This window comes from Cucurbita pepo, chromosome 1 (assembly GCF_057944985.1).
Source record: "Cucurbita pepo subsp. pepo isolate OVF chromosome 1, ASM5794498v1, whole genome shotgun sequence".
NCBI lineage: Eukaryota > Viridiplantae > Streptophyta > Magnoliopsida > Cucurbitales > Cucurbitaceae > Cucurbita > Cucurbita pepo.
This window is the reverse complement of record NC_141798.1, coordinates 6,189,347-6,206,243: the sequence shown is the minus strand read 5'-3', so window position 1 is coordinate 6,206,243 and position 16,897 is coordinate 6,189,347. Positions and strand designations below refer to the sequence as shown.

The window sequence follows — 16,897 nt, the reverse complement described above, 5'->3', positions numbered from 1 at the left end:
TGTGACTGCATTTATAAATGCTATCTGAGTACATTTAATTAAAATAACTGACTACAGATAAGCATGGAACTACTGACAGAGAAAATATGAAGAACCACAGACAGAACTGGTGAACTCTCTGTCTCTCTCTCTCTCACACTTCATTATGACTTGTTGAAATTCTCATTTATATTTCGTTTTTCAAGTAATTGAATCTGAAACTGGAAAAGCACAAGGTAGGCATGGGCTAGAAGTGCTTTCTGAATAACGTAATATAACATCGAGCTTAGTCGATGCTATATAAATGCCTGCATTGTTGAATTGAGAAAACGACGAACATCGAACACTTGAGAGGAATATTTGTTTTCTTCTAGGCCCTTCTGGCGACCAATAAACTTGGCATGAGCCACACTCGACTTCATTAATCAGCTAAATCATGAGGATATAGCAATGGAGTCATTATTGCATTAATCTATAGGAGTAGGAGCATATGTTCATTGTCCTCTTTTGTTATTACTATGATTTGTTTTGTTGATTTTGGCAAGTTTAACCACTTCATCTGACATGGGTTAGATAGAGTTGGGTGTTTGAAATCATTTAGATTGTTGGATTAGTTTCATCCAACTGTTGTGAGGAGTTTGGTGAAGTTCTTGCTTGCTTGCTTGCTTCAATTTCAATTCATTTCCCCAACTGAAGGCCTTGAGCTTCCACCTCCTAAAGTCTTGATTTAGAAGATTATCTAAGCGAAGGGCACAGGTTGGGTTAACTTTCCTTATTAAATGAATGGTTTTGGTGAATTTTCATGCCTGGAAATGGCATCGGAAGCTACTTTATAGAATGTTTTAGGCTTATTATGAATTTTAGATGATTTTTGTTAAAATATGTACTTCGGCTTTGGAACCTACTTTGTAGCATGCCTTGGACTCATGAAAGGTGCTTTCTGAATTTGTTTGTTTGTTTTTTTTTTTTTTTTAATTATCTAATCCTATACAAAGTATGGGGACTTTTTTAAAAAATACATGATGTTACATTATTGTTAAACATTCAAACAAATTAAAAAAATTTAAGGTTTTTTTTTTTTTTTTTTTAATAACTATTTATGTTTATAAAACATAAATTTGAACGTATTTAATATCTATTTTTATTTTAACTTTTTGTAAAAGGAAATATTAGGGAAAAAAAGTCAAATAGATGTGAAGGTAAAGCAATAAAAGTTTAGAGAGAGATATATAATTTTTTTAAAAAGAGAATAACTTTATAGATATAGAAAAAGTTAGAGCATAAATGCTTAATATAGGAGAAATAAATAAATATTAAAGATCAATAGATCTATTAGATAAATAATAATAATAATTAATTGGAGAACAAGAGAAATATTAGAGAAATCAATTTACGTTTAATAAACTTTATAACAATCCAAATATTGTCTCCGTTGTTATATTTTTATAATCTTTTCTTCTTTTTTTTATAAGTAATTTTAGTCGTTCTCCCAACTAGTCGGTATATTTGATACATTTTATAATTTAATACAAAAAATTGTACTAAATGTTTAAATTATGTTACAATTGATTTGTTTTTGTTGAAATAAATAAATCCAATTGTTATAATTTGCATGAATTTAGTTTATGTCCATACATAAAGTTGTTGGATAAGGAATTATGGGAATGTTGTTGAATTATTTAATTCAAACAAAAAGACAATTAGTTTTTTAAATAATCATGTGGGTTGTAATAATAAAGCAAACTTTATTATTGTTATTATTATTATTATTATTATTATTTAAATAAACATTAAATTAAAGGAAAGTTTCTCCTTGGCGATTCACAACCCAAAATCTCTGTGGATACCTTGTGTGAAACCAAAGCATAAATAATAATAATAATAAATTAATTAATTAATTAATAATATGTATGGCTCTCATTATTTATGTCTCCTTTAATGTTGGATAAAAAAAAAGCATTTATTATAATATTTCAAACTATTTACATTAATAGTTTGGCATATTATTATTATTTTTTAAAATAATATAGGTTAGATGAAGACGACTCTCCACAATGGTATAATATTGTTTACTTTGAGCATAAACTCTTATGACTTTGTTTTGACTTTCCCAAGAGACTTCATTCCAATAGATAGAGTATTTCTTGATTATAAACTCATGATCATTCCTTAAATTAGTCGATGTGGGACTTTTTTCATCTAATACCTCTACTCGAACAAAGTACGCCTCCCTTTAATCAAGGCTCGACTCCTTTGGAGTATTAGTTATTTTTTACTATGCCTTCGAGGAAGCTTGACTCCTTTTCTTTTAGAGTCATTTGTTCGACATTGAGGATTTACTAATCTATCAACACGACTAAGTTTAGGGCATGACTCTAATACCATGTTAAATGAACACAGCTCTCCACAATGATATGATATTGTCCACTTTGAGTATAAGCTCTCGTGACTTTACTTGGAGCTTTTATCATCCAACAATCTAAACATAAATTAGTGATATTTTTATCGCACGAAAAGAAATTAACGTTCATTTTATTTAAACAAAATCCCTCGATCATTTTCTGAAAAATAAAAATAAAAATAGGGGAATTAAATTGAAAATTTAAAAACATAAATAAAAATCTGAAAATAGATTGAGTTCATTGAATGGTGGTGTTTTGGAAGCTTATCCCACCTTCCTCACCCCATCAATTTATGGTTCAATTATTTGTATTTTTGTGCGATTGATTCTTTAAAAATGTATAATAAATAATAACCAAAAATAAAAATAAAAACCTCAATATTAGTTTGCAAAGTGGTTGTAACGTTCCCACTAATAATTATTAGAGGTTTCAATCACCGACATTATATTTATATTTATTCGTTTATTGCATTTTTAATATCATTAGGACAATTTATTTATATTTATATATTTATTTATTGCCTTTTTAATATCATTAGTAAAATTAATTTTAAATGCTAATTATCAAATTAAAAAATCCAAAGTTCAGTAAAGTATAGCTTCTCCTTCCTTTTCACAAATTTTTAAATCAATAAAGCAAAAATAATTTAATTCCTTTATTAAAAAATAATTAAAAAAAATTATATTTTTACCACCAAACTTAGCAATAAAACGTCGGTTTTAAGTTAAAAAATTAAATATAGTACAAAATCAAGTGTAATTAATGCATAAGATCCACAAATAAATAAATTGTTCAAAACATGCAAAATTTCAACCAAAATTCAGCTGAGATTCATTAATTTCCAAATAATAATAATGATAACAAAATAAATAATAAATAATAAATAATAAATAACCCAAATGGGCCGATCTGATCCAACGTGGCCCATTAGACTGGCCCATGAATCCCCGCACGGGATAGTTCGTGACACGTCGCTTTCACACGGACCAAAACCACAAAAATAATTTAAGAAAAAAAAATATATAATTTTAAAATTTTCCTTTTGTTATTTATTTGAATAAAAACGATGTAAATATTATTTATTTATTAGTTGGCGGAGGGAGAGGGAACACAAAACGTGAAAGCTCTCTTCTCTGATCAAATCCATTTGTTTTCTTTTTTTTTTTTTTGAAATTGAGTTTAGGCCTTCTGTCCTTCTCTGTCCCTCTCTGTAAGAGCTTTTGCTTCGGCGGGATATGGCTATGGCGGTGCTGCTGTAGGTGGAAGAAAGCGAAGTGATTATTGACGCCGCTGCCGTCGCCTCCGCCGGCGTCTCTGAACTTTGACCGACGCCTTAAACTTGGAATTTCTCGTTTCAAATACTGTACTGTGCTATTCTCTCTCTAGCTTTGCGTTTTTTAAATTTGGTTTTGGATTTTTGTTTTCTGTTGCCGTTGTGGTTAATGTGTGTGAGTGTGGAGAAAGATGAAGCTAGCAGTTGGAAGCGTAGCGTGTTGTTTTTTTTTTTTTTTTTTTTTTTTTTTTTTTTTTCTTGACTTGCTTGAAGTAAACTGATGAGGCTCTTTTCTGGTTTGCTTCTTTGCTTGTTTGTATGTTTTTTTTTTTTTTTTTTTTTTTTTTTTTTTTAAATTCTTTTCCTATATTTGATCTGGCTGCTGGTGATTTCTTGATTAACTTTTATTTTTCCTTTGGAAATTTATGTTTGCAGTGACGATATTTTAGGCTGGGAGCGGTGGTGGAAGAATTGGCGGAGTTTGCTTTTGAGATCTAAGGTGTTGTGAGTGGAGATCGTCAGTTCTTGGAAGTTGTTGATGAAGCAGTGTCTCTAATTATTGCGCTATTCTCGGATTCAAATACTTCGGGAATGTGCACAGTGGAATGCCTCTCAATTCCGATTTCTAGGTTTCCTTCGCGTTCTGATGCTGTTGTTGGTCTAAATTCCTGATTATACATGCCATGACTACCAAACGGGCGTACAAGCTACGTATCCTTCCTCAATGTCTCGGGTTCAACTAGGGAGTTTAAATGTTCGAACGGAAATACTATTAGACTTGATCTGCTTGTATTGCTTCGTTGTTTTCACTTTTTGATTTTCATTTTCGTCTCTCCATCGGATCTCTGAGTGTGTGAATGCGAGTATTATGTTCTTATTCCAAAGCATTTGAGTATATGGTTTGCCAATTAGAAATAGCTTTGGCTTACAGTTGAGGAAGGCTCCTTCTTCGTTTGCCTTAACAATTATTCAAACAGAAGAATTTGTGGCACATTCTTCCACTGTCAATTGCCTGAAGATTGGAAGGAAGTCATCCCGTGTTCTTGTCACAGGAGGGGAAGACTTCAAAGTCAATCTCTGGGCTATTGGTAAACCCAACGCCATACTGGTATGTCTCAATTTCTACTGTTAATGGCTTCCTATCTCTTGGCCCTGGTTAGTAGAGTACAGAATTTGTGCAAAAATATTCTTACAAAGATTGAGAAACTAATTATTTGATAGTTTTGTCTTGTACTTCTACTTCTTCTGAATTCTTTTTCTTGAATCACATGCATCTTGTTTTATTATAGCACTGCTAATAGATCTTGTGATGAAAACAATATGCAATCTATTTTATTCACGTTAATCTCTCCCAATCTACCCAAAAAAAAAAAACAAAAAAAAAAAAACCATGTGCATTATGGTAAATAGGAATCAATAGATATAGATTATGCTATTTTAAATTTGAAAAATATTAATGCAGACTTGTTTTTCTAAAAAGCTAAAATAGCTGTGTTTGTAAGTATCATGTTTCTTTGCACTTTACTTAGTTGTACTTTCACATCCAGAGTTTGACTGGCCATACAAGCGGAATAGATTCTGTAAGCTTTGACTCATCAGAAGTGTTGGTAGCTGCAGGGGCAGCTAGTGGCACCATCAAGCTTTGGGATTTGGAGGAGGCTAAAAGTATGTTTTCTATCACCTCAACATATTTCCTTCTTCTTCTTCGACAGTGTCCAATTTGATATTGATGATTTCCATGGATAATTGTACTGTGAAGTTTACTTATATTTTCCCTTTTATGGATTTCTCTTGTGATATTTCCTAGTTGTTCGAACACTTACGGGGCACAGATCGAATTGCATTTCTGTGGATTTTCATCCCTTTGGGGAATTCTTTGCTTCTGGGTCCTCGGATACGAATCTTAAGATATGGGATATCAGAAAGAAAGGGTGTATCCACACATACAAAGGACACACTCGAGGAGTCAATGCAATCAGATTTACTCCCGATGGCCGTTGGGTTGTATCTGGTGGAGAAGACAACACGGTGAAGGTTAGACATTGTTTTTCTTGTAGTTTAGGTTCATGAATTATTACTTTCTTTTAAGAGGAGAATGACAAGTTATTTCCCAATAAAACCTATGGAGCAAGTATAGCTTATTAGTCTCATTTTTCTAACCAGAAAAAGTGTTAACTATTTTGTCTTCTTTATGGTTCTTACTAACAAAGGATTCTGGCCCCAGAGAGCTTTCGTTTATCTCTATTACCCTTGGTTATAGTTTGAAATCAGGATTTCTTGTCCCCATTTCTACTAATACTTCTTATATAATTTGTTTCTTTGAACGTTTTTCCTCAATTTGTCTTCCTAGAAGTGTCTAAGCATTGGGCACAAACAACTTTGATGTATTGTCGGGTGCGAAGTGAGCTGACTTTCACTAGCGTTGCATCATTTGCTTAGGTGTGCTCACCAAGGATACTCTTTAATACTCAAATACTTCTTTCTAATTCTTTTTTTTTTTCACATCCTACCATTCTCTAACTTTTATTCTCTTTAGCTCTTTTTCTCCTTTATTTTACTAGCAGGTGATATTCATGTGCTTAAATGGTTATAGATCACGACATTGATATGCCTAGATATTTACTCTTCTAGGTATATTTAACCATTCAATGTTTTAGCTTAATTAGGTTTGGACTTCACTTTTCACCTTACAGCCTAACCATGGAGGAGCTTTTGTATGGAAATGTATTGGCCTTCTGTATGGTGTTTGATGGAGAAGAATGAAACTATTGATAGTTGGTTTGATGATTGCGATTTTTCAGGGTTTGTTTGGTTTAAACCACTGTGAGCTTTTTGTGTTGTGGGTTCTTCCATCAGATTTATTCAGTGGTTTTCTTTTAATGAACTGAAAGGCATTGGTCTATGTGGATTTGAGCCAATTGACTCTACTGTGGGGTTCTTTACTTTTTTCCTTTTTGGTGGGTGAGTGCAACAGATCAGTTGAATACAAATTTGATAATTCTAATGTTTTTGGCAACGAAGGTAGAATTTCAGTTGTAGACTTGCAAACAATTTTGATGTAGGTCATTTTCTTTATTATATAATTTGTATTAACGATTATATGTTTATTATGTCATTTCTAGAAAATGGTATATTTTATTCTCCTGCTGAATTTGCTGTTGTGTTTTCATGTAATTTTCATTTCCAATTCAAAAGGAGCCTTCTAGTATGTCTTTAATGTATTTTAATTTAACAGCTCTGGGATTTAACAGCTGGAAAGTTGTTGCATGATTTCAAGTCCCACGAGGGTCCGATTCAGTGTATAGACTTTCACCCTCATGAATTTTTGCTGGCAACAGGTTTGTTATACACTTTTATCCTAGTCCCTCTCCTACAATGTAAGCAAAAAAGAATTATGTGGAACCGTTATCGAATTATGTGTATTTCAGAATTCTTTTACTTGAGGCCTGAAATTTAAATCGTGGATTTTTCATATGTGAAATACTGTATCTGCTTGTAATTTCTTTTTGTTGATCAGGTTCAGCAGATAAAGCGGTTAAATTTTGGGACCTAGAAACCTTTGAGTTGATTGGTTCAGCTGGACCTGAGGTATCTTTCTAAATGCAATTTTCTTGTCCTCGCTTTTGAATAAAAATGCCTAAGAGTGAATATTTTGGTAGAGGACTGTCTTATAATTTCTTTTAGGAGATCTCTTATTCTTGTGTCTGTTTCAGACCACTGGTGTCCGTTGTTTAACTTTTAATCCTGATGGGAGGACACTGCTTTGCGGATTGCATGAAAATTTGAAGGTAATATTTTGTGTTCAAATGGCTGTTCATCTCTCTAGAACTGCAACCTTTTCATTTTTTTAAAATTTATTTATACGATGGTGCTACTTCGTAGGTTTTCTCATGGGAACCAATAAGATGTCATGACAGTGTGGAAGTCGGTTGGTCCAGGCTGTCCGATCTTACTGTTCATGAGGGGAAACTTCTTGGCTGTTCATACAATCAGAGCTGTGTTGGAGTGTGGGTTGTAGACATTACGGTACAATGCATTATTCATTTACTCTCTGTATAGAGATTGCCCACCTAATTGTTCCAGTTTTTCACGATTCTTTTACTCAATTCATTATTCATGAAAAACGAAATCCCAATGTAATTACTTCCTTGCCTCTTGCACAGCGCACAGAACCCTATGCAATTAATAATGTTAACAGACTAAATGGTCGATTAGAGCCTAAATCCAGCAGTAATCTACCACTGCAAAATGAAAGCAATGCCAAGGCTGGTTTTGGTGGATTGTCAGTATCACAAACTTCTGAACCACAACTGAAGGAAACCAAAACATCGGGAAGGTTGTCAGTTTCACAAAATTTAGACGTTGTCAAGGATCCAAAATCTTTGTCATGTAAGCAATTTTCTTGACTTTATTTTCATTTATAGGATTTCACTTCTTCGTATTGGATTTTTCTTGTTTTTTATTGCACAACCTTTCGATTTACTAAAACTTGGAGTAAACATCCATGATTTTGTTTACCTTACTGGTTGAAGCCACAGGAAATGGACCAAGTACTCCTCAGAGGATCAATTCAAATGCTGGCCCAAAGACTAATTCGGTTAGCTTAGTAACAGTACCTAGTGCAGTGGTACCAAAGAGAAACTCTGTGAAGGTTACTTCAGCATTCAACAACCCAATCTTCAATAAATCAGACGTGATACCTGTAATTGTACCCAGGACAAGTTCAAGGCACGAGCACGACGATTCTAGAAAGGATTTTGATGTTGCTGGAAGAGCAGTGGCAGTACCCAGGACAAATTCAAGGCACGAGCAGGATGATTGTAGAAAAGAATTTGATGTTTCTGGAAGAACAACACCACTACCCAGGACAAATTCAAGGAATGAGCAGGATGATTCTAGAAAGGAATTTGATGGTGCTGGAAGAGCAGTTCGAGTACCATTGCTATCGAAAACTACTGATAATAGGAGGTTTCCAAATGGTAGAGACGAAGTGGATAACCCAATTATCTCCGTCCTTTCTGAATCCAGAGGTTTGAAGGCCAATGATATGGGCACCATTGCAGATAATAGGAATTCCTTGCATGGTATTGGTTCAATTCAATGACTATCTGCTCCACAGAAGATTCCTTGCATCTTTACGTTATTTATATGCAGTTTTTTTTCTTTTTATTACTCTTCTCTCATGCTTCTGTGTTACTTCTCTTTGTTCTAGATGAATCTCGAGGGCGTAAACTAAGCCGGGACACATCTTTTCCCGAAGCGACAAAAGGAGGTATTGTCATACTTAGATCTTGTTTGTTTGTTTGTTTGTTTGTTTTTTTCTTCCCTGACTACAAATAGTGCCTTAACAACTTTTATTTTGGTAATATATGTAGGGAGAATACGTTCTCATGTAGATTGGGAGAAAAGAGAGAGATCTAATTTTAGCCGGTTGACATACAATGCCTCCGCTGGAAGAGCAGCTGCACTGGAAAATCTTCCATTAAATAACGGGGTATGAACTCATTTGAATGCTTACCCTTTTTGTTGTTCATAATTCGTATATTCAATCTGCTTACACTTTTGTTCTCTTCCTTAATCTGATGTTTTGACAGAGAGATTATCATCGATCTCCCGAGAAAGAAACAGTAGCACCTGCAAGCGATGAGCATACCATAGAAAATGTTCTACAACAACATGATCAGTTTGTCAACTCGATGCAATCTCGGTCAGCAAAATTACAAGTAATGAGAACTTTCTACTCTTAACTGCTGCGTGCGTACATTTGCAAAAAAGATTTAATTCTTATTTTATACATTTATGATGGTACATAATAAGTTAAACTGTTTTTGATCTTTCAAATTTCAAACTTGGTCTTTAAAACTTTTGAATTTTTTAAAATCCACAGATCTACTAGAAATCCGTTTAGTGTTTTATTAGATATAAAATTCAAATTTATATTTATTTTATAGGTAGATTATTTCTTTAAACAAATGTGAATTTGAGTTGAGACACCTATTAAATACTTTTAAAAGCAAGCTTATTATAATTTAAGCTATAGAATATTATAAAATATGATATTCTTTTGTTAATCTTTTATTAGCATTTTTTATGGAACATAAATAGATAAGAGTTTTTTTCTTAAAAAACCTTTTCATTTAGAGAACTACATGAGTTGGCATTAGAGTAGAGTCTTGTTTAAAGCGTAAAAGGGATTATGGCTCATTGAGGCACTTGCGCGTTGGGTGGTAATTATGATCGCTTCAGTTGCTATTTGTTATAGCTCGACTTTTTAAAAATAATGCATTTGATTCTTCTTTTCTAGGCAGTGTATAGATATTGGGAAAGGCATGACATCAAAGGGGCTGTTTCTGCAATGGAAAAAATGGCCGATCATGCGGTAACTATAATTTTTATTTTTTATTATAATAATAATAATAATAATTATTATTATTATTTTAAACATGGGTTCCCGTGGATGCAGGTTGCTGCCGATGTAATTAGTATTTTGACAAATAGAATTGAAGTTGTCACTCTGGATATCTGCAGTTGTATTCTCCCACTTCTTTCTGGCCTCCTTGAAAGTGACTTGGACAGGTCTCTCTCTCTCTCTCTCTCTCTCTCTCTCTCTCTCTCTCTCTCTCTCTCTCTCTCACACACACACACACACACACACACACACACACACAAGAGGCTAGGTCGTCGGCTAATTTCCATATTTTGATAAATAAAAAAAACTTTATGGTTTGTGTTTTTTTGGAAAACTTATTTTGAAGTTAAACTCTTGACACTACCTAGGGGTTCCGTTTTGATATCTTTTGAAATTAAGCTTATAAACTACTTCTATCTATAGGCTTTGTTTTGTTTTGTAATCTTACTTCCTAAAAGGATTCAAATATTTCTTAAGAAATGTGAAAAGAGCCTTAAAGAAAGTGTGAGAAAACAAAAACAGGATGTAACTATTCTGTTTCATCTGTGGAACAATAGGTTTTTAGACATTTCTATGGAAATGCTAGTGAAGCTGGTGAGGACGTTTGGTTCAGTGATCTATTCAACGTTATCGGCAACATCATCTGTTGGCGTGAACATTGAGGCGGAGCAAAGGTGTGTGTGTTCACTAATAAGCTTTTCATCATCATCATCATCATCATCCCCAGATTGCTCTTACACTTTATTCTTGAATTAAATTGAGTGTTTTATTGGTAGGTTGGAGCGGTGTAATATCTGCTTCATCGAGCTTGAAAAAGTCAAGCGCTGCCTGCCAGCTCTCATAAGGTACTCTAATTATATGAAATATCTTAGTTTAGGTAAGCATAGTTTCTAAGTAATTGGAGGAGAAGCAGTAATTATGTGTTATTTGGGCGCAGAAAAAGGGGATCGGTAGCAAAGTCAGCACAGGAGTTGAATCTTGCACTGCAGGAGTTTCAATGATTGTGGGGATTGAAAGTATAGTACTAAGTAAAAAGGAAAGTAGAGGCAGTATATTGACGACGCGAGACTGACTAATTCTGCACATACCTCGAAACATACACAAAAAAGAAGGGCTAACTGTGTAGCAGCAGGGAATTGAGTGAGTTGCCATTACCACCCTGACCTGACCTGACTGACCCTTTCTTTCTTATGGCTAACCCTCCTACCACCCTCCCTTTTCCCCTGAATGTTGTACACCATTATTACCACTTTGTTTCTGAATATTATCAAAACTACTCGTTGTCTTTGGTTCTTTCTTGTAATATCACACACATCCAATTCATTATATTTTAAACTTATTTCTGCTGCTTGCTTGCTTGTCCAAACTCAATTAAGTTCTACTATTGGAAGTCCAGAAACCTATAACATATTTTCTCTGAAAGTTTAGGACTAAATCAATATAATAATTAAATCTACTTATCATATGTTTTGCTTTTTGATACCCTGACCTGTACTGAAACAACTTTTTTGGGGCTGGGGGCCATAAGAATGATATAATGGAGTGATAAGCATGATGCATATGTTTAAATCCTCTTTGTTCTGTTCAAGGATTCTCATGACCATGAGGGCCTCTAATCGTTTTCTGTTTTAGAATGAAAGTCCCAATTTTACAAAATAGAAATCCTTGATTCAACAGAGGAAGGCCAATTACCTTTTACCTTGGGTTCTTTTTCTTTTCCGGTAAGACATTTTAATTAATGAAACATATGGAAGAATTTAAACCTTTAACAGGGATGATATATATTTTAACTATGGCTGTGGGACATTTTTTTCCCTAACAAATTGAGGTGGGCATAAGAACGAAGATTTTCACAACTTAACTTAGCTAAGGCATTACTTGCTGGGCTACTTTTTTTGGTTCAATCCTCCCTCCAAGATTCTCACGTCTAATTGGTATTACCTTTCCTAAAGGAGAAGAGCGTGTGGGCCATTTTTTTATTTTCTGAATGCAAAATTCTCAAACTACCTGATCTAAGCCTAAAAACTTCCTACTATTCTGGCGGAAGTTTAAATAAAGATGAAGATTTAGGATATAGAGGAGGCATTAAATACACCAAGATTCTAAAGAAGAAAGATTTTGAAATACTTTACCATTCTCGGGGCTTGTCATCCCTTCTTCCCAATCGCTCATTCGACTCCTCCAAAGATGACTTATTGGATGGCTAAATATCTGCATGTCAAAGTAAAAAATAACAAGTTCCTCAATTAGATAGGATGAGTACCTACTATGAGCTCAGAACAGTCCAGCAGTTCAATAGTGCATCAATGGAGAAATAATCAGACGTACCTAGGTCAACCCTGACATAAATTATCACAACTTGTTTGAATTCCATGCAGAGAAGCATACAAATTAACGTCGAATAATGGAACACAGTTAATTTCAAGAAGTCTTACCTAACCCGGCCCCAGTTATCCTGAAACTCTACATCACTAATATCATGAAATGATGGCTGCATCACTTCAAAACCGTTATCTGCATTATAGAGGAATTGCACTCCATGGCTGAATTCGCCAGCTGCAATTATTTGTTGTTTGAGTTTGAGTAACAATTCAATGAAAAAATTTAATCCAAAAATTTTGCAATTCACGCAGCAGCCATAGATTTGGTCCCATTAAGTCATTAAGAAAGGTGTTAGAGACTGACCACCTAACCGGGTTGGTTTTGCCGTCCCTATCTTTTGGGAATCAGCCAAAAAAATGGAGAGAATAGAATGGTTGTAGGATATTTAAACAGCCTTCGAATAAACCAAATCAATTTGCAATTGAACGTGTTTTTCCTTTGCCCAAAATAAAAGGAAGCGTTTTTATAACATTGACCAAAGTTCAGTTTCACAATAGTTTGAGCCTGTGATCCAGAGTACCTCCAAACTAGGGTGCCTACTTTCAACCATATAAAGCTAACAAGATAATTAAGTAGTTATGCAGTACGTTCATCATGTAAATATTATCCCAAGACAAAATATCATACGTAGAAGTATTGAAAAACTGGCCAAGACCTTCCCTCTTTCCAATACATAAGTAAAGAAAATAACTGAAGAATTAATTTATATTTGCTTAAGAGGTGAAAAGAAACATGTTATTGACTTCAAATAATGAAGGTAAGGCACTTTAACGAAGTATAAATCAATTAGGTTCAAAGATGTATGAAGAACCTACAAATTTGAAGAGTTAAAAGTCCTCCAATCGACCAATGACAAATACCACGACTGGATAACCTGCATGTTTACTTGTAATGTAAGTAATATAGGCTACAAGTTAAAAGTCGTTCATGGATGCAAGAGAATGGGGGAAAATAGAAGATGATCATTATAAAGTTTAAGCAGCTCAAGGAAAATAATAATTGACAGGGAAAATCAATCTAAGGCAATAAGAACTAACATACACCGCCAATAAGATCAACATCTCAATCGGATGGTGATCCAATCAGCTCAAACATATGTAGGAATCAAGAGGATTGAAGCTGTACGGAAAAACAGAGGCAAAAGGATGGTCAGTAACTTAAAATGGTAATGTTTAAACGTCTGAAAAGTTAATGAACAATTTGTCACCACATCGATGATAATATGAACAATTCTCTCTTCATTAGCAGCTTAGTAATATGTGACTGGGTTTACTCTTCCTCATGTTTCATTAGGATGACTGAACAATTTCCAAGACATGCAGCGAACAGGCGTGAAATGTAAGTGCATAAAAAACAATGGTTAAATTTAAAAATCAGCTAATCAAGAAACGAGGACCAGGATGCTCAAAGATCTCAACAAATGTATAGCAGAACTCCAATATTACTGTCCTGGGATAGTGCAGTTCTGCACTGGACTACTACCAAATTTACCCCACCAAAAAAAAAACTTAATGTATGAGGTTTTTAAGTGATTATATAGTCATTGACATAGAAATTTATCATGTTTTAACATTTAAATTATGACCAACCTCCATCAATATACGTCATCTAGTTAACTAGTACACTCATGAGCGAATAGATAAATAAACAACCAGAATGCATATTCCCATCCCCAAATTAGCTCAGAAGACAAAAAAAGCATTTATAACCATGATATTGCCCGTAATGCAGTAGCAATATCCTATCATTCTTTAACGTATCAAAAGAATGTAAAAGAATACAATAAAAAAATTGATGACTTGCACATTTGGGAAACCCGAAGTTGGAACTAAATTCTATCACGTATGGAGGCCATAAGAAAAACGTATTTACTTGAGATACAGCTGCTTTAAAAGAGAACTTGCTGGACTAATAGAACCCAGGACCCGAAACCTTTTGGGCCTTAAACGTTTGCTTCAAAACAAATTTGAAACCTGAGAAGTTGAGAAGAATGAAATCAATTTAAAGAGTAGTGGTCGACGGCTGGAAAAATGGAATTGGAAATGGGGATGAAATCTTTTCTTTTATGATGGAGGCTTAAGCTTTGACGTTGGCACCAGAAATAAGGTTATACCACTAGGGACAAAAAAGGACAGTAAAGAAGGGGCTATTTGTTAAATAGATTACTCTCTAACAGGATGAAACCTGTTTTTTGGAAATCTCTAACCTTCCTCCGAACTCTCTTCAACCTTCCTCAATCACATTGGAGGATGTAATTATGTACAAAGAAAAGGAAACACCATTATTTAACAGGAATTGCATGAAAAGTTTTAGAAGTTTTTACTCTTCTGGTTAATGCCTCACAGAAAGAAGCTTATTCCGTTCATCAGTTCTACGGGAATGCAATCAATGTTCGCCGCATGAGACTCGACAGGTTTTAATACTCTAATAAGAAGTTAACGGCTTGGGATTGACAATAGATGTGAAATAAGTTTATTTACAAGATAGTTCTGTACGAATTACTAGTCATATGAGATCTGCAGCACAGTGTTTTGAAGAGACAATACTTGAATATAAGTCAAATGAGCGGCTTATGAAACAACAACTAATAAAATAGTTCCGTCGATCATCCAGAAATTGCTCCTTCTTGAGTTAAGAATGCTACCTAGCACTTTTCAAGTTTCCATGATATGACACATCCATGCACGACAGTATGCACCATAATCAACTACATCAACAAGATACATAATGACAATCCTACTCGATGCTTGTTAATAAGAGAAAATAATAAGGCGAATCCTATCTTCTCAGACGTCATACCGACGAATTAAGAATACATCAAGGAAACACTAAATCCTAAATTGCGAATATGCTACAATCTAGTTTCAAGCATTTTGTTAAGGTTTCTCGTCTCTCAAACCTAAGTGAAAAAATCTGAACAATACGTTCTAAAAACTGACACAATAAGAAAAGTGCAAACAGGAAATGACGTAGTGAATGAGCAAGTATAATTACAACAAATCGATAATAAAAAAATCAAATGAAGAAGATGAGTATATGCTAGACCGATATACCTTGTTCCTCATTGCCTCCGATTGCCGATGCTATCGCTAAGAACAGCGCAAAATTCCGCCTCGTTTTTGCAGGCATCTTCTAACAGTCGGCCGTTTTCCCGGCGATTTCACTAGCAAACAAACAAACAGAATGAAAACAACGCAACACACAATCATACAGAAAAGACGGCAAGATAATTGTGGAGACGATCATGTTCCTGTTTGCGCTTCTCTTCGCCAAGCTTAAGCAATCGACGACTTCTAGCAGAGGTTCCAGAGCCATCGGCACCAGCTTCTCTATTCCTCTAGTTGATGTAGAAGTGCTATCGGCATCGAACTTAGAATCGTCGCCATTTTCAGAAAGCAATACACGAAAACGAAGTGAAATTGGTTGAAATTCACGGTTTGAAGGAAGATTCTTGTTAGAAGGAAAATTGCAACTGGAATTGGCATTCGTAGAAGGCAACCCTAATCGGACGCCCTTGAACACGACGCTTTCTTTCTGCTTTTCTCCTTGTTCTTCCCGCGCCAATTCTTATGAAAGACGATTCCCTCGTTTCCCAACCAATTTTAAAATTACAGTTATATACGTGGGGCTTCAACAATTTCGCACCGCGGGAGCGATTCTTATATTTTACGATTTAAATATTATTTTGGTTTATTTCATTCAATAATTAATCCGTTTACGTCTAATTTTATACTATAATTATTGTATCAGTTAAATAAATTTATACCAATAAAAAAGTTGAATTAAATATGATTTTACACGTTCAAAATATAACATATTTGGTAGGTTTGAAATATAAAAGTTTTAAAATGTCGACATTTACCCTAATTTGAGTCACTATAATTAAAATTTTAAATTAACGTCGGTATAAATTAAAATCATAAAATATCGTTTCGTTACTAAGTTTGAAGGGTTAAAATTCTAAAATATAAAAGGGAGGGTGAATAAAGACAGTGTGCTAAATCCATTGTCCATACTTAAAGTTTAGAGTAAAGCTTGTGGTCACTTGCTACGTCATGGGCAGGATGAAAACCTACAAATAAGTTGCTTACGGAGTATATTTTATACTCATTCCTTTATTTTTAAGGTGTTTGTAGACTGTCGATCGAGGTGGAGGAGCATTTTGAGAGTTGTGCAGCCACAGGGGTTCATTCCAGAATGTTAGTTAATTTTTACATTTTTTAGTTTTTTTTGTTTGTTTTTATTTTTTTATTTTTATAATTGTATTTCCGTTATAATATTTTGAACAATATCATTTATTAATTTTGGTGTTTTTTTTTCCTTTCTTATTTAAATTTCATCAGAATTTTATCTTTTCTTTTATTGGCTGCAATGATGAAAAAAAAAAAAAAAAAAAGAAAAGAAACATAGTTGATATTTAAAATTTGAAAACGAGGAGAACTTTTAATATTA

The 16,897-nt window shown here is 34.0% G+C and overlaps 1 protein-coding gene and 1 long non-coding RNA gene across 3 annotated transcripts; one reads left to right on the top strand and one right to left on the bottom strand.

Moving 5' to 3' along the window:
- Window positions 1-3,463: 3,463 nt before the first annotated feature.
- LOC111799328 (katanin p80 WD40 repeat-containing subunit B1 homolog KTN80.4) lies at window positions 3,464-11,413 on the top strand. 2 transcript variants are annotated; one of them, XM_087125815.1, is made up of 19 exons: window positions 3,464-3,744; window positions 4,104-4,365; window positions 4,632-4,762; window positions 5,202-5,319; window positions 5,462-5,688; window positions 6,890-6,992; window positions 7,172-7,242; window positions 7,368-7,442; window positions 7,537-7,680; window positions 7,818-8,043; window positions 8,187-8,738; window positions 8,867-8,926; window positions 9,030-9,148; window positions 9,249-9,377; window positions 9,959-10,033; window positions 10,118-10,230; window positions 10,621-10,737; window positions 10,840-10,908; window positions 11,001-11,413. In XM_087125815.1, the coding sequence occupies exons 2-19, from the start codon at window positions 4,338-4,340 to the stop codon at window positions 11,062-11,064; spliced, it is 2,421 nt and encodes an 806-aa protein (XP_086981941.1). In that variant the 5' UTR covers window positions 3,464-3,744; window positions 4,104-4,337; the 3' UTR covers window positions 11,065-11,413. The 2 variants fall into 2 exon arrangements, with proteins under 2 accessions (XP_086981941.1, XP_023538621.2); XM_023682853.2 differs by having other exon boundaries at window positions 4,090-4,365.
- Window positions 11,414-12,011: 598 nt separating this feature from the next.
- Window positions 12,012-16,057, bottom strand: LOC111799337 (uncharacterized). Its single transcript, XR_015421838.1, has 4 exons — window positions 15,499-16,057; window positions 13,261-13,319; window positions 12,499-12,619; window positions 12,012-12,274 (listed from the first exon to the last, which is right to left on the bottom strand). It is a non-coding gene; the product is annotated as an uncharacterized LOC111799337 (long non-coding RNA).
- Window positions 16,058-16,897: the final 840 nt, after the last annotated feature.

What these genes read in the sequence shown, in the direction of transcription:
- LOC111799328 (XM_087125815.1), top strand. Translation starts at nt 4,338, where the DNA reads ATGACTACCAAACGGGCGTACAAGCTAC. An exon ending in TGTGGGTTGTAGACATTACG is followed by an intron (nt 7,681 to 7,817) that starts GTACAATGCATT and finishes CCTCTTGCACAG; the next exon opens with CGCACAGAACCCTATGCAAT. An exon ending in AACATTGAGGCGGAGCAAAG is followed by an intron (nt 10,738 to 10,839) that starts GTGTGTGTGTTC and finishes TTTTATTGGTAG; the next exon opens with GTTGGAGCGGTGTAATATCT.